The 26,500-nt window shown below is 41.3% G+C and overlaps 1 protein-coding gene across 1 annotated transcript in view; it reads right to left on the bottom strand.

Annotated features, from left to right (window-relative positions):
* FARP2 (FERM, ARH/RhoGEF and pleckstrin domain protein 2) overlaps positions 1-26,500 on the bottom strand; it is a 114,528-nt gene that overhangs the window by 14,513 nt on the left and 73,515 nt on the right. The window contains exons 14-22 of the mRNA XM_066599643.1: positions 20,928-21,086; positions 12,080-12,160; positions 11,381-11,523; positions 9,779-9,854; positions 9,046-9,283; positions 6,554-6,684; positions 6,374-6,442; positions 4,256-4,345; positions 1,005-1,074 (exon numbers count right to left, since the gene is read on the bottom strand). Of these exons, the coding sequence (XP_066455740.1) occupies positions 1,005-1,074; positions 4,256-4,345; positions 6,374-6,442; positions 6,554-6,684; positions 9,046-9,283; positions 9,779-9,854; positions 11,381-11,523; positions 12,080-12,160; positions 20,928-21,086 (1,057 nt within the window). The remainder of the gene's footprint in view (positions 1-1,004; positions 1,075-4,255; positions 4,346-6,373; positions 6,443-6,553; positions 6,685-9,045; positions 9,284-9,778; positions 9,855-11,380; positions 11,524-12,079; positions 12,161-20,927; positions 21,087-26,500) is intronic.

Raw genomic sequence — 26,500 nt, 5'->3', positions numbered from 1 at the left:
AACTGACAATTTCCATACACTAAAACGCTCTATTCTCAGTTCTCCAGCACTAGGAATTCCTAATTACACTCTACCTTTCACTCTCTTCTGCACTGAACTTTCTGGTCATGCGACGGCAGTGTTGACACAAAAACATGGAGGACGTCCACGGTCACTTGGGTATTACTCCATGAGATTGGATCCGGTAGCCCGAGGAGCCCCCCTCCTGTGTCTGTGCGGTGGCAGCAGTACAAGTAATGGTTGACAAGTCTTCTGAGTTGGTCCTGAACTACCCCCCCTAGTGGTTCTCACCCCTCATGACATCCAGAGTATACTCACTCAAGTGCAACCTAAACATCTGTCTCTAGCTCGTCAAATAAGGTTGCAATGTGCTTTGCTCATGCCCCCCCTTTAATATTTCTTTTCAATGGTGAACCCGGCTACTCTTCTTCCAATCGAGTATCCTGTTTCAAATGGGGGAGGGGGAGGCATAGGTGATCAAATGGGGGAGGGGGATGCATAGGTGATCTATGTATTACAGATCAGCTATTTTTTAAAATTTTTGCAAATAAGAACGTGATCTATTTGGAATAGAATATCAGCATGATTGTCTAGCATTGATGCAACAAGAAAGTTTAAGTTTTAAAGAGTTATTGAAACCCCTTGTTAATACATATTTTGAGTTGTTTTTTTTTATAGATGGTACCAGGGTGATTGACAACTCCACACCAGATATGCAGTGTTCACACAACAAGATCTCTAAAAGCAGAATGCCTCCGCATGTCTCAGCACAAGAAGCGGAACTGAAGGCCCTCACTGAGGCGTGTAGAGTGACAGAAGGTAACCATTTACACTGACTCCTGGTATGTATTCGGCATAGATCATGGTTACGGCCCAATATGGAAGGCCAGACATTTTTAAACTTCTGTAGGACAACCCATTGAGAATGGTGTAGCAGTGCAGAACCGTATGAAAGCCCTACTCCTACCAGACAAAGTAGCAATCCTAAAGGTGAAAGCTCATACTAAAGCCAACACTGCAGAAGCAAAAGGCAACGCCCTCACAGACTTCACAGCAAAAGCAGTGGTCCTTAAACTGTGGAAGAAAGAAGGAAAGAAGATACTGACCGCATAAGTCAGAGACTATGATTTGGACTTTGATAAAAATTTGAACATTGACAGTCACAAGCCAGCAAAGAAGAAAAAGATAAATGGACTAATATGGGAGCAGTAGAACAGGGTGGCGTATGGCAAACAGTCAGTAACTTGCCGACCACGATCCCTGTACCCCATGATGGCCCAGCTGATCCATGGAAAGACTCACCTATCGGAGGCAGCTATGCTACTGATGCTTGAGAGAGAAAGGGTTGCCCCCTGGATTCTCTGTAGCTGCTACATCATTTGTCCAATTTTGCATGAGCTATGCCGTAAGCAACAGGGCAGAAGTAAATTGACCACAAAGGCACTTGCCAGGACCACTCTACCCATTTCAGGGATTGCAAATTGACGACATTCAGCTCCCACGTGTTGGGAAGTATGAATATGTGCTTGTTGTTGTTGATGTTTTTCAGGTTGGAGGCGTACCCTGTTACAAAAGTAAATGAGCAGGTAACCGAAAAGAAGCTCATGAATAAGGTAGTCTGCAGATACGGGGTACCAGAGGTAATCGAGTCAGATAGAGGTACACATTTCACAGGTGAAATAATGCAACACTTCATGTCTGCCCTGGGTAACTCCCAGGCATTTGACACCCCTTATCATCCACAAAGAGCCAGAAAACCATTGTGCATTATAATATTTCTCTTCAGGCAATGAAACCCTGCACCAGAGGAAAACGAAAATGCTATGATACCCTATTAGGGGGAATTGGTACAGGTGTAGGGGTTCTGAACTCTATAGATTTAGAGGTGATGAAGAATAAAATGGCTGGGGTAGGACAGGATGTTTCTAGATTGATAAATGTTCAGGCACAATGCATGCCTTCCTTGTTCCTCCCCCGATGTCTTGCATTAGGATATGATAAGGATGTATTAACGCTTTTTAATCTGGTTTTGCGGTTTAAAAGGATTTGTTTGTAAATATGAGTAAATTCATGAACTATACACAATGTAGCCTGCAATATGTATATATGATTCACGAGAGGGACAAAGCAGTCAGATGTGATGACAAATAATGGAAAATTGTGGAGAAATATTCTCAAGAATGTAATTCCAGTAGCATCTTGGATACGGTTCAGGGCTGATAGAGTAGGATGCTCTGATGAGTATAGCACTGGGGAAATGATTTTATGATGTAAAGGACACAAGCCTGATGTGTAAGTCTGTAGTACTACCTGTGGTGTTCGGACCGCCTCTATATGCTTTCCAATATTGGTTGCCCAAGTTCACAGGTACTATGATTGATAGTAAAAATAAAACCCATGGCATAGAGAACTGTGAAGAAACACTGGATGGCCTAGTATGCGGACGGAGTACAGCCGCATATGAGCCATGTTTCCTGCAGCCTTCAGTCAGCATATGTGATTGGACGGTGCTACCTGCGTCTTTCCATATGCTGATAGAAGTTGGCCCCCAATATATATGCTTTGTTACCAACCAAACTAAAACCACCAGTATGTATAATCTCACCACTCCATTTTCTGGATGTTTACAGAACATATCGGTGATACATTGGTTTACAGAAACTTACACCTTTTTGCCAGATGCTGAAGCTGCAATAAAGTATTACTGGCACCCAGATGCTATCCCGATGTCAAATCTGACTATATCCTTGGGTAGAATTGCAAGACTAATGAAAGACACTGAACACCTTCAAAAGCATTTGGATGTTACTAACCTCTCTCTTATGGAATTAGAGAAACAAACTATATGGGTAGGAGATAAGTTGGTCAGCATAGGTAATAAGATCCAGATAGACACCGAATATAACTGGTATGATATTTTTACTGGATGGTCACCTACAGCAGGAAAGATGATGGATTTTATGTTTCACCCATTACTAATACTGTTTCTTTTGTTCATTCTTTTGAGTGTTTGCAACTTATGGACATTCTGTGGGATACGGAGACAAGCAAATTATCTGGAATCGCTCCCTCTACGATATCGTTAAAACAGTCATACGTAAAAGAGCAACAACAGTGGGGATCCGGCGAAGAGGATAGAAAGACCGGCAGGGGTGGCTTAGCACCCCTGATAGTACCACTACAAAGGCTCTTTTCAAGATGGACTGTTTCAAATGGGGGATTGTGAGGGTTATGAACATATTAATTTATATATGTATGTATCTTTATACGTTTCCGGAGGCTGTAGGCCTAAATTGTACACTCTATTCTGTGTCCTATGAAAAGCTCTGCTAAATACTTGTACATTTAGGTTAGTACTTAATTACATTAAGTAGAGGTGTAATCTTAAATGTCCATCATGTCTCCAAGATCTTGTTTATCTCGTTACACTGATCAAAAGGTTGTGTGGAATGCTTTGTTCTTGACGGCTGTCTAGGTAGGGCATGTGATTAATATGTAGATTGGAATCAAGGATACCAGACAGGGAGTCTACATTCAAATAAATAAAGCATTGTTTATTGAAAACGCAATTATTCACCACCTTAGTACTTTGACCTCAGTATAACAGATTCAACCTCTGTAACACTAGCCTTTGATTCGGACGACACTTGGATACGCCTACTTATTTTTGTATAAGAATAAGGCAATGTACACAATAAACTCAGATTGCTTCTAGACACAGGCCTGATCTCTGTGTTTCATTGCTTTCTCACGGCGGCCGCCATAACCACCTCTGATTTGGAGCCTCACAGCATATTGACGGAACATTGAATTCCCTAACAGGATATTAAACCTTGAACAGACTCTGCTACTTTAGAAATTTCACAAATATTTAAATAGTCTGAATTTTCCTGCAAAAAGGCACGCCATAATTGAGAGTAAAATATAAAAACTACCAATATGCAGATTACACTTCAGTTTAATTCTTGCCAGCTATCCAATTAATCACCTTCGGATATTTGGCCCAAACTTACAACAACTTTTCTCTCCCCAAACGGCTGCGACCGTGACATGTCAGAAGATGCCAGGCGTCTCACAGCTCTGTAAATTGTCCAGACCATTTAGAGCTACTTTCACTTGGAATCACATGTCTGGCACCACCGTGCCACTGAAAGTAATGGTTTATAGTGTGATAATTGTTTTGAGAATTCCTAGTGTCACGGTGAGGTGTTTATACTATATGCTTTTTAAAGAAGTTGACGTGATTTGAACTCACCAGCATACCATGTAGTGGAAGCCGCCCATGAACCCGAAATTGGTTGGTGCAACTCAAGCCCTTCCGTGTGTACAACAACATATCTGAGAACTGATGAGAAACATGGACACTGTTATACAGTAATCATCTGTGAATAATTCATAGTCAAGACTAATGTGACTTGAGCATTACATCATTAATATGGTAAATCTGTAAATAAAGGACAGATGGAATATACCTATTGCTATGAAATCTCGTACCAAAAGCAACATCCCAAATATGTTGTATTTGAAGAGTTATTCAAGAAGCCCTTCTTAGATTTTTATTTATATATACATACACGCACACACACACACGCGCACGCACGCACACACACAGTATATTACTGGATATACTCAAGTATAAGCCTAGTTTTTCAGCACATTTTTAGTGCTGAAAAAGCCCCCCTCGGCTTATACTAGAGTCAGGGAAGGCTTAAAAAAAAACCCTCCATACTCACCTCCCAGCCGACGCGGCAGGCTGCTTGAATTCTCTCCGCTGTTATCCCCCACTGTCTTCTTTGCTTGGCTCTGTCATCCCTCGCCGTCAGCGCTGTGTAAGTAAGAGCTGTGATTGGATCGAGCGTCAGCCAATCACAACCGTTACTCGATCATTCACAGCCAATCAAGCTACTTTAGAATTCTCCCCGCTGTCATCTCCCTGCTCGGCTTTCAAATCCCCTGCCGTCGGTGCTGTGTAAGTAAGCGCTGTGATTGGATCGAGCGCCAGCGCTTACTTACACAGCACTGACAGCGCCAATTAGAGAGGACGGCTGGGGATGAGAGTGGGGAGAATTCAAGCAGCTTGTCGCACAGACACAAATGCCGGCTGGGAGGTGAGTGGAGGTTTTTTTTTTAACCTAGTATATACTTGAGCATAGCTCGGCTTATACTCGAGTCAATAAGTTTTCCCATTTTTTTGTGGTGAAACTTATTGTCTCGGCTTATACTCGAGTATATACGGTATTTTTTTTCTTTTTTGCCTTTCATTTAAATTCACTCTGCGTATTCGCACAATTTCATGTACTACAGCACTATCATCCTGCATGGGAGCCAGTATTCAGATATTGAATTGGCCACAAATCTTCTCTAATTTTACATACAGCATGTGGAGCGTCTTTACTCTGGTACATAGTGTTCATAAAGAGCCAGTTATATCATTTAACCACAAGCACAAGAAAATTAACAACCCACCAAATCCAATTAGTTTATCCATGGACGTAATACAGAATACAAGACAAGCTTAAGAGCCAAATGGGACTTTCTGGCCCCTTACATGTGGCTCCCCAGCTTTTAGCAGCTGCATATGTTATTGAGCACAGGGAATTCATTGTATTACTAGAACTTGGTACTAGGGTCAAGTCCCTGTCACAGGCGGCTAATACTTGGGAAAAAATGTATCTATTAGCTTTTAATATGCTTTTACCCTTACAGTACTCCATGTGCCTCAACACAGTCTGCCATATGAAAATGGCTTGCGATCTACAAGTTTAGGGAAGGCCAAGTAACTTTTTTGATGGATTCCAAATGAGATTACTAAAATGAGGTTACTAAAAATCAGTCCCACTACAAATGATGGCCGCTGAGAGACTTGCCAATATGGTCTCTAGCAATAGCACTATTAAAAAAATAACGGCCCCTTTACACGCAAACATATCTTTCAAACGACTGAAAGATTTAGCGATCTATTTGTATAAAGAGTTAATGTCCATTATCACTTTATCATCTGCATATAAAACAGCCTGCACCATTCTGTTGCAGAACCCAGCTTATCAGCACATTTCTTTGTTCTCTTGTGACTGCCAACAGACTGCATTGTTCTCTCCTGGCTAGAGTAAACATGCCCTGGAGATAACAGCGTGAGGTCTATTGAAAGATAAATGTGTTTGCTTTATCTCTCAGTGGCTGAACTATGGATTTTAAGTTAATCTTAAAATCATCATTCAAACGAAAAGTGCACGATGTCCACGCTTACATCTAATGATTAACGCTCATTTTCGGCCATTTGAACGAATTTGAGGGAAAATTGTTGCGTGTAAAGGGGCCTTAAGTCAGCATATATAGTACCATTTTGAATGTGTATTAAAGTTCACAGACATACCAGGTAGAACATTCGCTGCTGCAGTCCACTCTTGGTTAGCTTGTACAGGCATCCCTCTCGAATAAACTCCTATAGAAGAGATACAGCATATTTGATATACATTAGAGTTACAATTAGTGAAATATTGCGTAGTGCTAAACATTACTAATTTGACAACTCCAATAACATCTGGATTCTTACCCTGCCAGGTGATGACAGATGTTCTCCTCCCAGCAGGTCTCTCTCTAACTGGTCCAGTCTCTGCAAGTTCTGTAGGTGCAGCAGGCGGTGCCGGAGCCGAGAACTCACTGCACTGGCTTCTCCTAACGCTCCTGTTACAGCAAAGAATATGAAAGTCATCTATAATCCTAAGGACAGCTTAACACCATGACCTAGTGCCATCTTCTGACTAGTTTTGCACTGCTAGCTATAATAAAGGAAGATGATGTAAAATTGTAAGTTGTGTAATTAACTTAATTTGGTGAAATTAACAATGAAAATCTAATTTTCCAAATCTAATCAAGATGACTTGACAAACAAAACACTGTGGTAGCGAGTAGCACATGCATCACATCACAGTATAAGTATATCCAAACTGCAAAGTTCATCTTCAGTCATTTCTGTCATTCCTACAGTATGTCCACAAGGGGCAGATTTCCTGTGTTGACTTTCTGCATGGAAAATCTGCAACATTCACAGTAGTAGTAAAATGAATGACATTTTTAAAATTTCAACCACCAGCTGGGGGAAAAAATCTGCTGCAGAAATTAACATCTGGAGTAGATTTTAAATTTGCATGTCAATTATAGCACCAGATTTTTGGTTCAGAATCCACCTCTTTAAATGAGAAGTGAATTCCACACCAATTTATGTGTCAAAATAGGCACCAAATAGTGAGATTAATTTTTTGGGAAAACCTGGGTGGCAACTTCCTGCAGGCTATGTCCATGAAGCAGTCTTTGTCAATGAACTTGGTGTAAAATTCACCCCTCATTTGAAGGGGTGGAATATGCACTAAAATCCCACGGCTATAACCAGAGGCGTAACTTGAAGCTCCTGGGCCACAATGCAAACTTGTAACAGGGCCCCCAACTATAACGCTTTATTCATAGTACTGGGCTCCCTATATGGAGAAGAGAGGTCTTATGGGCTCCCTAAGGGCTCATGTCCACGGGGAAAATAGGATTTAGGATCCGCAGCGGATTTCCTGCATGCGGATCCGCACCCCATAGGGATGCATTGACCACCCGCGGGTACATAAATACCCGCGGATCGTCAATAAAAGTGATTTAAAAAAAAATGGAGCATGAAAAAATCTGGACCATGCTCCATTTTCATGCGGGTCTCCCGCGGGGACGGCTCCCGCAGGCTTCTATTGAAGCCTATGGAAGCCGTCCGGATCCGCGGGACACAAAAATAATATTTTACTCACCCGCTCCGGTTCTTCTCTTCTCCGCGGCGCCATCTTCTCTCAGCCGCGGCCGGATCATTTTGCTTCGGCCCGGCGCATGCGCGGGGCACGTCACCGACGTCATCGTGCACATCCGCCGAGCCGAAGAATGAAGATCCGGCCGCGACGAGAGAAGATGACGCCGCCGCGAAGAGAAGAAACGGAGCGGATCGGAGGTAAGTTTATTCTCATTTATTTGCATTTTCAGCCCTCATGTCCGCGGGGCAGGAGGGACCCGCTGCAGATTCTACATGTAGAATCTGCAGCGGATCTGATTTTCCCCGTGGACATGAGGCCTAAGGCTCCTGGACCCGGGTGCAACCGCATCCTCTGCATCCCCTATAGTTACGCCCCTGGCTATAACTGATATGCTGTCGATTTAAATTGTCAATTTCCATAGTGGATATTTCTCCACAGCGTATGAACAAGATTTTGAAAATCTCATCCACTTTGCTGCTGCTGTAAAGGCTGAGGACTTTCTATGCGGAAAATCTGCAGCAAATCCGCGCCCATATGGACAAACCATTACAGCTACTAAATCCACCTATTTATGCAGCAATATGACTGTATCCATTTCATAAAGGGGTTTTCTGAGTTATTTCTTGTTACATAGTTTTGGGATCCCAATGCCAAAAACTATATAAAATCAATCTATTCACCATTATGGATGGACCATAATTTTGGCGCTCCGACATTGACAAATTAAGTCACTGGAACAAAAGACCCGGTGACGTCCCATAAAACTGTCATATAGGCTTCTAATGTAGAAGTCCCGGGTGGAGGTGGGGGAGCAGCGCGGCAGTGGAGAGATGGGCATTTATATATTTTTAGTATAATATAAAAAAAATATTTCTATATACCGAAAAAACTCTAAGATTTGAAATTTAAACGTCTAAGAAAGCTGGCCGACTACTGCAGTGAAAGCTATAATGACAGTGTAATGTAAACTAATCGGAAAGGAGACAAATGTAGCCATGAGGTCACCAGATAGCCTTAGGATGGTTTCACATTTGCACTGGGGATTCTGCTTTCCTGCTCCATTTGGGGAGCCGGAAAAAGGAATTCCCGAGGCCAAACAGCTCCATCTCTGGACGGAACCGAACAGCGCCGGGTGAACCCCATTGACTATAATGAAGTCCATCCACTTTCTGCCCAGCTGCGCGGTTTTGGGATGGAAGAAAAAGCGCTGTATGCTTAATAGGGTCCTATTCAGATGAGAATATATCAAACATGGAGACCTTACTTTGGCAGTTGTTATAGTCATGATGTGAAGGCGGATAGTGGCGGCATAATCTCTCCAACAACTTCTCGTACTGCAGGGGGCGCTGCAGAGGCTTTAGTAAAAGACAGCTGAGAGGCAAGTAACATACTCGCTGCTGTTCAAACTCCTGCAGCAAGGTATCCAGCGGGTGCTTCCCTGAACATTTTCTCTGCATTTCCAAAAAGGCTTCCTCCAGTTTATGCAGCGATGGAAGGAGAGCCTGCAGAACATGGGACCAAAGCACAGTAGCAGAATCTTAATGGCCGTACAAGACACAGACAGTGGGGACCGTTTTCAGTACAAAAATACTGATTGCTCTATATTTCAATTACAATATACCCAATAAAGTGGAAAATGTTCAAGAAACAATTTTTACATTATCAGAACAACGCAAAACATAGCAGGAACTTGCATACACATCCCTTTTAAATTGCCCATATAAGCCTAGTGATCCATTAATCATAAAAATATGCATATTATGCAAAAGTGCTCTGTGCCTACATTGGTGCATGTGTAGTTTGTATTGGACTGCCATAAATATAATCAATAGACAGCACATAAAATGCTAATACCTGCTGATGCTAATAAGTCAGCATTACAATGGTACAAAATAAGAAAATAATAAGAAAACAATAAGAAGAAAATTATAAGAAAATAATAATAAGATAATGTCAGCATTACACTGATGCACACTGTGTGATTACTACAATCTTACCCTTAAGGCAGTCATATTCCGAAGCATGAAGTCTCCAAGAATTTGCATATCTTTTCTACGTGCAGATCGCCCTTCCCTGGAAACAAATATTTGACAAGTCATGATAGCATGACGATACACAGTATGAAAATGTAAGGGACTCACACCAAAGGGGTTACTGTTGCCACTCCAATCTGAATGCTCACTGGACACTTACTGATTGGCTGATGGTCTGACCATAAAAAGGACAATTATTTCAGTGTAGTGAGCAAAGTAGGACAAAGCTGAGTAGAAGTGTGCTGATACAAGAATGATGCCTGCTGAGGAGGGTGAAAATGGTGCTGTCTAGGCCACAGGCCTGAACGGCTGGAGTGCAGCAGTTGCATCAAGCGCTGTACAGAGGAGCAGATAGCCGTGCTACCGACCCCGGACAATGCTGTGAAAGCAATCAAGTCTAACTCCCATGCATGAAACTGTAAGTGAGGACAGCCTCAGAAAACACATTAGGTGTGCACACCAATAAGGTCAAAATAGTTAGCCAGCTACTGCAGGGAGAAACAGAGACTATAATGGGAAATCCCACTGTTACTAAATTTCCATAGCTTGAGTCCTGTTCATGGACTCAGATATTTGTTAACAAGGCAGAAAAGTAAACATATAGGGTAACAAACAAACCTTACACAGAGAGACATCACAAGTGTATTTTGTAGCCAGCATTTCTAATAGACTGTATTGATATTAGTCGAATGACTGCATTATTTTGTGTGATCTGTATTTATGTGAAGGGGTACTGATGTTAGTGAGGAGTTATTGAAATTGCTCATTGGGTATTATTCTTACTGTGGATTTCTCACCAACTATTACCAATCCTACATTTTAGTTAGCAGTGGATAGTGCCTAGGTATTCAAAGGTCAAAGTTCAATCCCATAACAATTATACAGTTCAACTTTTTTCCTTCAATCTAAAATAAATATTTTATACTTTGGTTACTTCATTTTACCAGAAGTAGCCATTAGCCGGGCATTTTTTCCTGTAGCTTCTACAGCACCGAATTATTATTGCATGGCAATTATTCAGATGACTGATGTCCACGTAATACAAAAACAGCATCAATTCTGCAGAAGGAGAGCCACTCCTACAGTGCAGCTCTCAATTCTAGCTCCTACAAGGAAGTCCAGAATGGGAGACCCCATCCTACCATGTCCATACGCCCTAACAAGGCATTTGGATAGGGTTGTTGTCATGAGCTAACCAATTTGACTTAGAGTACTTTTACATGAGCTGCCAGATGCAAGACTAATTGCTCAAAAGAACGATTACTTGTGACTGTTGGCCTACGTAAACATGGAACCCGGCAGGGAAAGTGAGTGAGAATCGCTTTTCGGAATTGCTTGGGTTTGGGTCACCTAAAAAGCAGGCAACTATCAGCCAGTGTAAACAAGCAGTCGTTCTACGAATGAAGGAGCAATAATCACTGGGACAGCTGTCAGTTACTTTAGTTATTCTTCTTACACTCGGATGGAATGTACTGTATAGTTCCCAAAGTACAATTTACCTGACATATTCATCCAAATACCCATAATCTAAGGAAGAAAGCTGCTACTCCAGGATTATATTCTTACCAAAGGCTTAAGACATCCTCAAGTTGCTGCAAAAATTCCTGGTGAAATAGTCGTATGGGCTCCATACAAGAAAACAGAGGCTTCATCTGGTGCTCTAATGTTTCCTGTAGATCTCTGCCTTTACTGAGTGCTTTCTCCAGCCACTATTAAATGAAGCACACACCATGTAAAAAAGTGTGGGGACTTCTAATGGGCAAAAGCCAACAGGTAGCTATTGTGGTGGAATTTTATTAGTATTGGAAAATACATACACACTTATGTGCACAGATATCCACTCCAAGACAATGGGAAAACCACCACATGTGAAGCAGATCTTCATCCCAGAATTGTGGGATATTATAGCGTAAAGAGAATCTGTGAGCTCTTAAGATCCCTATAAACTAAAGCTGTGGACTCATAGGAGCGGAAACACTGAATCCGGGGATGTGACTATTATATTAGAGGTGGAAGAAAATATTCTAGGAAATAACTTGGAAACAAAGTCTAAATCCTCTACTGGGTTTATCTCTTGGGGCCAAATAGGCACAAGCTTTTGAGATTACATTCCGACATAGAACGACTAATAAGCAAGATAGTAATCTCAGTTTGAAAAGAATATGAGATTACCAAAGGCAAGGATTTTCCACGTGGGATACAAACATGAAGCGACAAGTTGGATGAATGGGTAGGGGGAGCATGTATCTACTAATTGAAGCTTACCACAGTTATGACCTCAATATCCTTCAAATGAGAAGTCTCCGTGCTAAGAATTTCCTTGGTGATATAATAGGCTTCATCCATCTGCAGCTCAGAGAAACAAAATAGTTCTAATGTTTGCACTTTTGACAACACTGGCAATAAGTTACAAATTCTATTTTGATGCAGTCAGCAAAATTCAACATGCATGCTTCTCAGGGGAATATATCAGATATTTACTCCTAACATTATATACTACACTAGCTGATATACCCGGCTTCGCCCGAGTTAATTTGGTACTGGTGTTTATCTGGTGTTCACACGGAAAATCTTATGAAGTCATGCTTACTTTAGAGATACCGGAAAAACATATGTTCACCATTTTGCATAATTCTCTGCGTTACCCAGGAAACACCACGTGGAGGTAACCATGTGACGTTTACTTTATATAAAATGACATCAGGAAGTGAGAGAATTAGATTACGTACATAAAATTTGGACGCTAATTCTTTTGCGCATAGAATTGAATAATCAAGTTGAGACCCATTAACTTTTCCTATTTATGACATAATCAATGCTCATGCCAAATTTCCCGTTTCTATGACACCGGAAAGTGAAAAAATTACATTCCGCACGTAAAATTTGGACGCTAATTCTTTTGCGCTAGAATTGAATAATCGAGTTGGGACCTATGAACTTTTCCTATTTATGACAATCAATGCTCGTGCAAAATTTCACGTTTCTATGACACCGGAAAGTGAGAAAATTAGATTCCGTACGTAAAATTTTGGACGCTAATTCTTTTGCGCATAGAATTGAATAATCGAATTGGGACACATTGACTTTTCCTATTTATGACATAATCAATGCCCGTGCCAAATTTCATGTTTCTATTACTTTGGGAAGTGAGAGATTTAGATTATGTACGTAAAATTTGGACGCTAATTCTTTTGCGCATAGAATTGAATAATGGAGTTGGGACCCATTAGCGTTTCCTATTTATGACATAATCAATGCTCCTGCCAAATTTCCCGTTTCTATGACACCGGAAAGTGAAAAAATTACATTCCGCACGTAAAATTTCGACGCCAATTATTTTGCGCTAGAATTGAATAATCGAGTTGGGACCCATTAGCTTTTCCTCTTTATGACAATCAATGCTCCTGCCAAATTTTACGTTTCTATGACACCGGAAAGTGAAAAAATTAGATTCCGTACGTAAAATTTCAACACCAATTCTTTTGCGCTTAGAATTGAATAATCAAGTTGGGACCCATTAGCTTTTCCTATTTATGACATAATCAATGCTCGTGCCAAATTTCCTGTTTCTATGACACCGGAAAGTGAAGAAATTACATTCCGCACGTAAAATTTGGACGCTAATTCTTTTGCACATAGAATTAAATAATCGAGTTGGGACCCATTAGCTTTTCCTATTATGACATAATCAATGCTCGTGCCAAATTTCACATTTCTATGACACGGGAAAGTGAGAAAATGACATTCCGTATGTAAAATTTGGACGCTAATTCTTTTGCGCATAGAATTGAATAATGGAGTTGGGACCCATTAACTTTTCCTATTTATGACATAATCAATGCTCGTGCCAAATTTCACGTTTCTATGACACCGGAAAGTGAGAAAATAACATTCCGTATGTAAAATTAGGACGCTAATTCTTTTGCGCATAGAATTGAATAATCGAGTTGGGACCCATTAGCTTTTCCTATTTATGACATAATCAATGCTCGTGCCAAATTTCACGTTTCTATGACACCGAAAAGTGAGAAAATTACATTCTGTACGTAAAATTTGGACGCTAATTCTTTTGCGCATAGAATTGAATAATCGAGTTGGGACCCATTAACTTTTCCTATATATGACATAATCAATGCTCCTGCCAAATTTCGAGTTTCTATGACACCGGGAAGTGAGATAATTAGATTCCGTACGTAAAATTTGGACGCTAATTCTTTTGCGCATAGAATTAAATAATCAAGTTGGGACCTATTAACTTTTCCTATTTATGACATAATCAATGCCCGTGCCAAATTTTAAGTTTCTATGGCATTGGGAAGTGTCAGATTTAGATTATGTACGTAAAATTTCGATGCCAATTCTTTTGCGCTAGAATTGAATAATCGAGTTGGGACCCAATTACTTTTCCTATTTTGGAGATAATCTATGCGTGTGCCAAATTTCATGTTTCTACGACATCGGGAAGTTGGAGAACTTTTGGCGAGTCAGTCAGTCAGTGAGTGAGTCAGTGAGGGCTTTCGTCTTTATATATATATATAGATTACCTAAATATTCCATTCCATGCAATCACTGATATTAAGTGCACACAAATAACTAAGCTTACATTTGCATTTCTCTAGCTGAGACGACCTCAAACATATTCAACTCTGCAAGAAAGTAATCTTCTTACAAGGGCCTTTTACATGAGCCAATGGTCCGGTACAAACATCTGTGCAAACATTTGCTTTCTTGCTCATCGGCCCATGTAAATATGCCTATGATAACTTGACAAATAAACAAACGCTCATATGTTGACTGATCGAATCTTATGTAAGCATGAAAAGCCACTAATATCTCTGTGTAACAATCGCTTTTCCCCATACCAGCGATCCTCTTCCAAAAGTGAATGGCAGTAATGAGCACCAATCAGCATGCTATATTCTAAGCTGTGTTAGTTACAATGAGAAAAGAATAGAGTTCTGTAAAAGGACCTTTTGAGTCCTAGAAACTATAAAACTAGTATAGATACATGAACCTAAAAACCTCCAGACTGACCTAAACAACAAATATGGGATAAGCTTCAGTCCAGCTAACCTAGCTCCTCTCCATCAACTCTTTCTCTCCCTAAAGATAAGCAGCACTGTGAAGGTCAAGATCCAGAATTGGATGTAGAACTGCTGCACTCCTACTCAACTATGCTGAACAAGCAGCATAGGACTACGGCCTTAAAGGGGCAGTCTGAATTAGAAAAAAAGAATCTATTTTTTTCCTGAAACTGTACCAACACTCATACATTATATATATATATATCCATTACTGCAACTAATTTTGATTGTCGTGAATAGGGCTGAGCTCCAATACTATACAACCTTATGAGCAAGACTGCACTTTTTCTGCAAAACTAAAAAAAAAGCATCTGTGTTCTAATCCTGGACAACCCTGTTAAGTATCTCAACATCACACATTAGCAATTTTGCCAAAACTGCAAGGACTTAAATCACACAAACAACTATACTTCCTGCAAATTCCACCGTAACACTCCACTGAATCAACCACAAAATACTCTACTCTTCACCTAAACAGCACTGCAGGGTGGCAGATTGACCTCTAGCGCTCAAAAATCACTCAAGAATACGAGTATTTATGGACTCATTTAACACGTGGATTTATTTGGAAAATAAATTCAACACCTATTGGTTTACAAACCCAAATCCCAAAAAGTTAGGACGCTTTGTAAAACGTAAATACATGTAAAAGGGAAAAAAAACATGCAATGATTTGGATATCTTCTATAACCATATTTTATTCACAGTTGAACATAGAACACATATCAGAAGGAACTCATTTAGAAACTGATGGCAGCAACACATCTCAAAAATGTTGGGCCACAGTCATGTCTACCATTGCAGAACATCCTCTCTATTTTTGCAACACTCTGTGAACATCTGGGATGTGGGGAGACCAATTGCTGGAGTTTAGGGAGAGGAATGTTGTCCCACTCTTGTCTAAAGTAGTTAGCTGCTCAACAGTTCTGGGTCGTCTTTGCCAATTTTTTTTTTCCTTATTGGTGAAAACTTTGGACTGCAATCAGGCCAGTTCAGCAGCGGGACTCTTCTTCTGTGAAGCCATGCTGTTGTGATAGATGCGGTATGTGGTTTAGCATTGTCTCGCTGAAATATGCAAGGCCTTCCCTGAAAGACAAGTTGTATGCATGGGAGCATATGTTGTTCTAACACCTCTATATACTGCTCAGCATCAATGGTACCTTACAAGATGTGCAACCTGCCCATGCCATAGGCACTAATGCAACCCCATACCATCAGAGACGCAGGCTTTAGAACTGTGCACTGATAACAAGTTGGATGGTCCCTCTCGTCTTGAGTTCGCAAGACACGAGTCCAAGGTTTCCAAAAAGATTCATCTGACCACAGAATAGTTTTCAATTTTGCCTCAGTTCATTTTAAAGGAGTTTTGGCCCAGAGAAACCGTTAGCGTTTCTGGATTGTGTTGATATATGGCTTCTTCTTTGCATGATACAGCTTTAAATCCCAAGGGATCCTAACAAGATAGTATGGACCCTATACTATAAATTCACCAAAATACATCAAGACAAGGGAAAGGTGAATAATGACAAATTTAAAACGTAACCTTACTAAGATTAAAACATATGATACCTCAATAAATCACAATAAATTTGCCAAAATCCAGCATGCCAAGAAAAGACATTGATAATTGTTACATGTGTAACGCCATAGCACTTGTAAGGAAAAAGTTAATTTATAATGCAGCCATAAGATGGTAACCTATGGCAAAACATACTTCAGTGACGATAAAGGCGATAATGATGAGAATAAACATAGGTCTTACCGCTTCTATATCTAGGTACGATTTTTCATGAACATTGCTAGCTGTCAACCGGAGCTTCCTCCTAAGGGTGAGCTTAAAGGGAATGGACAGACTGTCCCTGAGCATGTGGGGCAATCATGTATTATCATCACCTTTATCGTCACAGAAGTATGTTTTGCCATAAATTACCTTCTTATAGCGGTTTATACGGTAGATTAACCTTTTGCGTGTGCTATGGCGTTACACCTGTGACAATTACCAATGTCTTTTCTTGGCCTGCTGGATTTTGACAAATTTATGTGAATTATTGAGGAATCATATTTGTAAGGGGTATGTTTTAAGTTTGACATTATTTCCCTTGTCATGATACAGCTTTAACTCGCATTTGTGGATTGCATGGCAAACTTTGTCCACAGACAATGATTTTAGGATGCATTTCCGAGCCCATGCAGTGATTTGTATTACAGAATCAGGCCTGTTTTTAATGCAGTGCCGCCTCGAGCATCCATTATGGATAGTCGGCCTTGTCCCTTGTGAACATGAACTTCTCTAAAATTCTTGGAATCCTTTGATATTATGTACAGTAGATGATGGAATATTCAAAATCTTTGCAATTTTACACTGAAGAACAAATTAATATGACAGTGAAGGTGATGAATGAGTGGAACGGGTTACCACGGGAGGTGGTGAGTTCTCCTTTAATGGAAGTGTTCAAACACAGGCTGGACAAGTATCTGTCTGGGATGATTTAGTGATCCTGCACTGAGCAGGGGGTTGGACCCGATGACCCTGGAGGTCCCTTCCAACTCTACCATTCTGCTTAATTTTTCAGTCTTTTGTTACCACTGTCCCAACTTCTGTGAGATGTCTTGCTGCCATCAATTTCTAAAGTAGTTTATTTTTTTTGTAATGAAATCGAAAAATGTCTAACTTTCTGAGGGATTCTATGTTCTGTTGTGAATAAAATATGGTTTATATGAAATTTCTAAATCATTGCATTCTTTTTTTCCATATATGCATTTACATTTTACACAGCGTCCCAACTTTTTTAGAATTTGGGTATTATTAACCTTTCATTTGCTTCCATGCATTCAATTTCAAGTGTAAATCTTTAGCCGCCATTCAGGAAATCTATCTTGTTTACACACAAAGTCAAAGAAGTTATTCCTTCTCATTTGCAGTTCCTTTTCATATACTATCCTACCAGAAGTCATTAGACATCTGGAAAAGGATCAAAAGTAGTATTTATTTACATATGTTAGTACTTCGTGAGGTCTCTTTTGGCCCCAATGACATTGGATATTCTCCATGGCATACTTGCTAACAACGTCTGATACAATACAACTGGTATTTCCCTACATTCATCCTGCAAACATTTGGAAAGTTCTCTCGAAGATGATGAACGCTGTTCATATTTCCTGACCTGACGTCCCAATTCATCCCAAAGATGATCAGTAGGATTCAGTTCGGGACTCTGTGCAGGCCAGTCCAATCGTAGAACAACCATATGCTCAAACTAACGTAAAATAGAGCCAGATGTGTGACAAGACACTTTGTCTTGTTAGATGTATTGACGGCTATTCCCAGAGTATTGCCGCATTGTTTGAAGCACATTATTGTATGAAATGTCAAGGTACATCCCCGTGTTTGTGGTTCTTGCCACCACAACTTTTGGACTGAGACCAAGCCATGTAAAATATTCCCAGACCATATTCTTTGAGAGAACTCATCAGAAGTTTACAGGATGAATGAAGGGAACAATCAGCTGAAGAGTATCAAATGTTAGTAGAAAGAATGCGACATGGAGAGTATCCAATGTCATCAGGGCGCCAGGAGGCCCCAGTAAGCGTTAACATAAGCAAGTAAAAATTACTTTTTATTTTTGCTCAGGTATCCAACTACTTTAGGTGGGATAGTTTTGCATGCTGATCAGAGTTGTAGGTGATAAATTCCTCCATGATCAGAAGTTCATTATGATGAATCTGTAATGCAACCTGTAATTCAATTACTCCATTTACCCGCTGCCTTGAAATAAGTTGGAAGATACAGAATCCACTGACTTTATTCCAGCCCTTAAGTGCTGCATTAATCCATGTTAACAGAAGAGGATCCCAAACTAGAAACCCGCAAATATGAGCCTATCCAAAGGCACATGACCACATGATAATAACCATTGTAGAAGTACACTATACAGAATGACCTGTAGGGACAAGGGGTAACATCTATGGGTGTGGCAAGAAGCAATATTAAAGTGTCAGTTCCTACCATACACAGGGGGAAGTTGGCTAAGAGACAGATAGAGAGACAGTGCAAAGACGGCACATCAGGAACTAGGAGCCTGAGGTCCAACACAGACCAGTTGGGGCCAGTCTCAAGTCTGACAGAGGACGCCGCCGCCTCTAGACTCCCCGGGTGAGGGGTGGTGACGGAGCTCCTGTGGGTTGTGAACCCTGAGGACTCTATGTACTAAGTATTGCATGTGCTGTAGACAGAATAAATCCTGGCAGGCGCCATAACTTAAAAGAAACTCCAAAGTCTCCTGAGCCTTTTATGCACATGTGCCAACCATCCTGATTGAAAGATGGCAATCCGATACATGAGTAACCCCAACTTGCCACACCGCACTGATATTACTTAAATTAAAAAACATTATACGCACACTATTATAGCTGATGAGCATGATAACCTATTGCAAGGTTCTTGTCTAACTGCAGTTCTGTGGTGCAAATATAATTGGCTATTTGTAACCCTCCATCTTGTATTCAAACAGCCATGAATGTTCAATGTATAAATTATAAGGATTGTATAACTGAGTTTTATAGACTTGCTGGAACCTTGTTAGTATCTGGACATAGTATCACCATTGTCTTGTAATTCTACCACCATTGTCTCTAGAGTCTTGTGATCTATTGTCTAATTAATCATGCAAATCTATCATCAATGTCTTAAGACTGAAGTAGAGCCTTAGGTATATTTGAAGCTTAGTGCTGCCATTGTTTTAGGAATCAGTCTTGTTTGTCCAATCTGGTTAATGGTCAATTTGGATTGTGACCTTTTCGGACAAGCAACTCTATGCATTGATATTTGTGATGCAAGTATTCAAGCTATAGATCATACTAGTATAAAGGACAGGAGAGAGTTTTGGGAAGTTAGAAGCATGTTGGACCTGTGATGGGGAATGTCCTCTCACAGTTTTGTTCCAAAGACGCGCTCCTGTTTTCTAACTTTTTACCATTGCTTCTCTGGTTGATGTACAAAGCAGATAAGTATAACCAAGACTCTTGGTGATGCGGGTATGAATGTAACCATTGTTTAGGAATTGTTTACCAAAATGTTTATGCAATATCACCTACTTTTATATACATTTGTTTTATTCATTTATTCGTTTGTATTAATAAATTTTGTTGCATCAGCCCACTTGTCCTTCTTTAAAGCCGTATCCGAACTTGTTTTTTGCCAGTTGGCAAAACAACTTCCAATATGTTTATAAGGCCTCTTTCCCACGAGCGTATATCGGCCCGCCGTTTTCACGGTCAGCAGGTATATGCTGCAATCTTATGCATTGGATTCCAATGCATCAGATCACATGGCCGTATTCCCGTGATGTAAAAGCGCTCGACCGGCCAATATAGCGGCCAGACAAGGGAAGGAGTTTAGCAGCATGGCAGATTGCAATGGGAGGGGACGGGAGTGGAGCTAAACGCCGTCCTGTCTCCTCTCATTGCAGGCTGTGGACAAGGGACAGTGGCAGAGCTAAGCTTCTACCCCCTCCCCTTGTCCGCAGCCAGTAATGGGAGGAGGGGGGATGGGGCAGTGCTTAGCTCCACCCACTCCCATTGCAATCTGCTGGAGGGGAGGAGAGAGGTGGTGAGCTGGCAAGGGGGAGGGAAGGGTCGACGGCATGGCGGACTCGGCGTATATGCCCCGGGGCCCATGCCATCTCAACAGGCGCACAAACGTTTGATATGTGCGCCCGTTCACCAGTTTTAACTCTCACATCAAAGCATATATCATCCAGCTGTGAAAACGGTGGACGATATACGCTCGTGGGAACAAAGCCTAAGGAAGAGTGCCGTATATGATGTAGTGACTGTGCCTTGAATTGCACTCATTTGACTAGAACTAAATTCAGTACCAGGCACAGCCAGTACTGTAAGCTCCAGTGAGTGTCACAGCCTCTCCAATCAGCTAAATAGTGGGGGTACCAGAAGTTATCCTACTACAGATTGCCTATTAGGAAAGACCGTAACTAACCCATCAGTAAATTATTTTTCTGATGTGCCCTCACCTTGTTGTCAGAAGCTTCTTCCACATCATCAGCCCTGGCACTACCACTGTCACTTAATGCTGGGCTCATCAATGGAGAACTACCAGGTTGGGAATTACAGGAGGGCAGTCTGAGCGTTACTGGAGACAAGTGGCAACCTATAGAGGGGGAAAAAAATGTAATAAAATATTATGATTATCTGATTAGTCACAGTGAAAAAAAAATTCTACAATGTAATGTATTAGTACTACATGGTATCCTGTTAAAGGGAAGCATCACCTTTTTTTGGTACAGGGGTATTCAAGGCACAGTAAATGTATATCACCACAATAAGTCATTTTGTAATAGGTTCATTATACCTGGTCATAGTTTTCTATGTCCATGACCTTCTGCCTGAAAAATATCTACACTACCTCACATGTCTTGTCCACATTTGATACTTCCTCTCCTTTCCATAGCCTCCAACATCCTGTGAGCAGTGCATGATGGGAGGACAGGAGCGGGAAGAACTGCGCTGTATTACCTATGTGCAGTTCAGAGTGTTGGAAGATCCTGTCTGCCGGCTTCAGTGACAGAGATAGCCCCTCTCTTTTTGACCTTATAAATGTCACTGTCAAAACTGACAGCTGCATATAAAGGGTTAAATGCAGGGATTGACATCTCAGATCCCCACCCCTACGTCCAGGCAAGTGCCTTGTATAGAGTGTGACACCTGACATCCATTGTATATGTATGGTGGATGCTGGTAAAGGCTAGAGATTAGCGAGCGTACTCGGTAAGGACAGATACTCGAGCGAGTATTGTCCTTACCGAGTACCTGCCTGCTCGCCCGCAAAGATTCGGGTGCCGGCGGGGGAGAGCGGAGGGGAGATCTCTCTCCCCCCTGCTCACTCCTACAACACAGCACTCATCCACCCGAATCTTTGCAGGCGAGCAGGCAGGTACTCGGTAAGGACGATATTCGCTCGAATATCTGTCCTTACCGAGTACGCGCGCTCATCATTAGTTAAGATGCGCCAAATTATTACAATGGCTCGCAATGTGTGATAAATTTGGTGCCCCTAGTGGTTGGTTTATGACATTTCATCTTGGCCATGCCCTTTCCAACCCCACCCGCTTGTCTGGTGAGGCTCAGAAAGTGTTTAAGACATAAATATGGTACAAGGCATGTATGCCAGTTTTTGGCACACATTGAGTCAGAACTCTGATGCATGGAACCTAGTAAATCTCTTGTAAAATTACCAAAGAGCAGCAAGTCCAGCGGCATGTGCAGAGAGCAGATTACAACAGTTTCAGTGCAGGTGCACTGGATGTGTCTCCAATTTATACGTTCTTTAATGCTGAAGCAGACAGTTCTGACCGTAGAGGCAGGTTTAGAATCCTGGATGAAGATCTACATTCTCATAGTTTAGTGGCCCCAAATGCAGTGACAGGCCCATTTTAAAAACTGATAATTTATTGAAACAGACCGAAAAGTGAGTGCCCCACTGAAGAGCTACATTACAGATAGTGTGCTTCTTATATTATGATACAAAACTGCATACTAGGTCTATGTTTGTGATGGCTTCTATCTGAATGACAATAAGCATCTTTATATTTCTATCAATATTTTTTCTGGAATTGATTAGAAGCTGAAATCAAACAGCTCTATCATGTTCCGTTCCAAGGCAAGACACTTCAAAGGTTGGACGATGCCCTCACACGGATATGTCAGGTGCAGTGTGGTCTCAGAAAATAGTGGTCACTGCAGGAGAAATATAACTGACACAGCTTCCTCGGTGATTACAGCCGATGACAAGGGTCGAGCTTAAAGAAGCTGCCCTGCCATAAACATCCGATTGTGGTACCAACCTTTTCTTAAAAGAAGGTTGCCTTTGTGAAATGTCCAACTAAATGATGCACTGTAAGTATTAGTACAAATGGAATGGTTTAAAACCGGTGAAGCGTCCCTTTAACCAGGTCTATTCAAGATGTGCAAAAATATAAAAAGAGTGTATGGATCATGAATAGAAAGGACAAAGATCTTAGGGCAAGAGTGAATAATACAGTGAGATTCAGGAAGTTGATGTTAAATGCATGAACATGATGGCGACAGGAAAGATCATGCAGAATACGTAAACCAAAAACCCTGAGAACATGCAAAGCAGATAGAGATGAGCGAGCGTACTCGGTAAGGACAGATACTCGAGCGAGTATCGTCCTTACCGAGTACCTGCCTGCTCGCCGCAAAAATTCGGGGTTCAGGCGGGGAGCGGGAGGGAGATCTCTCTCTCTCCCCGCCCCCCCCCCCACACTCTCTCCAGCTTACTCCCACAACACAGCGCTCACCCACGCCGGCACCCGAATCTTTGCGGGCGAGCAGGCAGGTACTCGGTAATGACGATACTCGCTCGAGTATCTGTCCTTACCGAGTACGCTCGCTCATCTCTAAAAGCAGAAAAAGTGACAGACAGAATCAAGAGATTACAAAGAGAATCAATGTGGAAAGCCAAGACAGATAGCAAAAATGATGACAAAAGTCAAGAGTAGAGGACATCCAGTTGAGGTCAAACATGCCACCTCCATCTTTAAAGGTTTCCCATCCACGGGACTGCTGATCTCTGGACGGTGCAGATTGTGTTTTTTGGATTTTTTTTGCCAATTCATAATGACTGATCCTTGATGTTTGAAGCCACATGACATGAAGAATACTATGAGGCCAATCCATCCAAAAGCTTCTGGTCAAGAGGTCTTTATAGATTTTGAAACGTAACAAAATTAGAACTGTTCATAGAGAAAGTTATATAACAAGCCAAGGTTTAAGATTTTCCCCTAGCTCACATGGAATGCTATATGGTATGTCATAAGCTCCACTAGGCGTCACTACTAAATACAATGAGAAAAAAATCAACCCCCCCCCCCCCCCCCCTCAGCAACACGTAACCACTCATTCATTTATTGGCATAGTAAGTTGTCCAATATGCTTTACTTCCACAACCCCAGGATCTTGGGAAAAATCTAGACTAGATGCAGAAAGGTGTATAAGAATTATCAAATCTGGGTAATAAAGACAAAAAAACACAAAAAACAAAACAAACGTTTCTAAGGCTGCTCTCACACAACCCACATTATACTACAATTAGTGTGGAATTTGAAACGCCGCACTAACTGTGGTACAATGCGTCCATTGATTTCAATAGGGTTTTGCAGACTAACGCTCAAATGCAGCGTTTCTAATGCCACAATTTTTGAGCACTGTCTGCTCTATTTTTTATGCTTGTTAACACACTTCATTACCATAACAGTGAATGGACGCATTAAAAAACGCTGTCAAACGCCGTAACATGCATTCCGAAACGCCGGTTAGGGACGCTGTGTTTTCTGAACATGTGTGAGAGAGCAGCCTAAGGTCACACTGGTTGTATTCTCGGCGGAAATCTTGCGGTTTTGCCTCAGCGAAAAACCGCAAGACGTCCGCCAGGAAAGCGCAGCTTGAAAACCCGCGGCACTTAGCCGTGAGTTTTGGAGCGGCTTGGCCACATGCTTTTCTCTTGTGGCCAGCGGTCCCATAGAGAGCAGCGCGGCCGCAACGGAAAAAAATAAAAATAAAAAATATAGACATGCTGTGGCCGGGGAATCAGTGCCGCAGCACCGACTTCTGCCGCTTTTGCTGCGATGGATTGGCCGTCCCGTGTGGACGAGACTTTTGACAAATGTCGTCCACATGGCTGGCCAAACCCGGGATTAGCGGCCGCAGGTGGATTTGCCGCGGCAAATCCGCCCTGTGTGGACCCAGCCTAAAAGTTTGCTTTAATATTTTGCAACAAGGTGCAAACTGCAGAAGTGGATTCAATAGCTGAAATACTCAATTTTTAAGGCAATTTATCATCAGAAAATGATCTATATTTAAAAAAAAAATGTTTTTTGTGTTAACACTTTTAGTTAAGAATCTGTGATTATTTTTTTCCCCAGTCAACCTGGATCAAGCATGTGTCCATGAATGGCCCATACTGCTGTCAAGCATCTCTCTAAATACAACTAAATGTAGCTCAGGCAAGATGGACACCTGCATAGTCATGTACAGATAACAGAAAGAAAGAACTTTTTGGTGATATAGTCCCTTTGAACAGCTTCATGCTACCTTGAACACAGGCAGTATCAAATTAAGAGGTTCCCCAATTACAAAAAGACCAACCTCGTACGTTTTACTTTGATATGCAGCGTTTCAGAAATACACAGATTAAAAAAGTGCCAGTCTTGGAGAGAAGTGTCTGGTTGGCAGCAGCCCCTCCACCTTCTACCTGCAGAGCTTGAATGGCAGATCTCTCACTATTGGTGTACAAGGAGAGATCTTTCAATCAAGGCAATTAATTCTAATTAAAATTTTTCAAATAAAACATCTTACTGCCATTCTGCATACGTGTCGGCTATATTTTTCATTCATCATGTACTACTGTGTTCTGCAACAACCTCATATAGACATAGATCACTGTTAGGTAGATGACTTATTCATATCACTGCGCTAATGAATGCTGGAGACTTGTAGAATTCTAATTGCATCGCTGCACCAAAAAAAAAAAAAAAAAAAAGCTTGAGACATTAGAAGAGGCAGCCCAGAAAAGTACAATCAAGTGCAGATACTGGAACGATGAAAAAGGTGAGACCCGTTAAATATAGAACAAAAAGAAAAAAACAAAACAAAACCACTCTTTTGGGGCTGGGAATTGCGTAATTTTATCCAGTTTTCTGCCATAAAGCGAGCGCAAATTTTTGCTTAGATTGTGAAAGTTTTACATAGTTTTTGCCACCTCTTAAAAAAAAGGGGTGAGATCTTTACAGATTTCTGGCATAAATTATAGCGCAAATCTAGATCAGCCGATACGGTAGCAAGCAATCTTTAACCTGAGACAAAAAAAATGCAAAGCACTACTTTTTTTTCTGCCCAATTCATATAGAGGTAGGGCCAAAAAAATAATTTATGGGCTCTATATTGCTGCTCCATAAGGCATAAAGCCTTATAGAAGAGAGACATTTAACCCCTTCAGTAGCAAGCCCGGAAAATCTCTGGGGCTTGCTGCACTGACCATGCAATTAAACCCCGGAAGATTTCCGTGGACAGCTCTAATGCTGAAATGTGCAGAGCACTGAGCTTTCATCTGAGATCTTCCGGGGTTTTTACTGCATACTCAGCGCAGCAAGCCCCAGAGATTTCCTTGCAATGATACCAACTGTCAAAGGAATGTGATGGTTCTATTCCTTAATAAATACTTGTGAGATTAAATTGCATTGTTGATGCATTTAAAAAACCTGCCCTGTGAGGCATGACATGGTAATAATAAAATTGCCACTGAAGGGGTTAAAAGAAGTCTCAAACCGATCTGGCAAGGTATCTTCCCATGTGTAGTTGGTGCTAGATGCAGTAAACTCTAATGCCAATCACTATATGTAATACTAACATGGACTGCTGGAACGTGTATGGAGCTGTCCGCTTCTGGCTCTGTACACAAGGACAGTCACCTGATAAAGGCCCGATTGCCAGAGGTTCTGAGCGGTAGACTCCCACCAATCTTAACCATTGATGACCTATCCGCAGGATAGGTCATCAGTACTTGAAG

This window comes from Eleutherodactylus coqui, chromosome 1, assembly GCF_035609145.1.
Source record: "Eleutherodactylus coqui strain aEleCoq1 chromosome 1, aEleCoq1.hap1, whole genome shotgun sequence".
Taxonomy (NCBI): domain Eukaryota; kingdom Metazoa; phylum Chordata; class Amphibia; order Anura; family Eleutherodactylidae; genus Eleutherodactylus; species Eleutherodactylus coqui.
The sequence above is the reverse complement of the archived record's forward strand: the minus strand, read 5'-3'. Positions and strand labels throughout refer to the sequence as shown.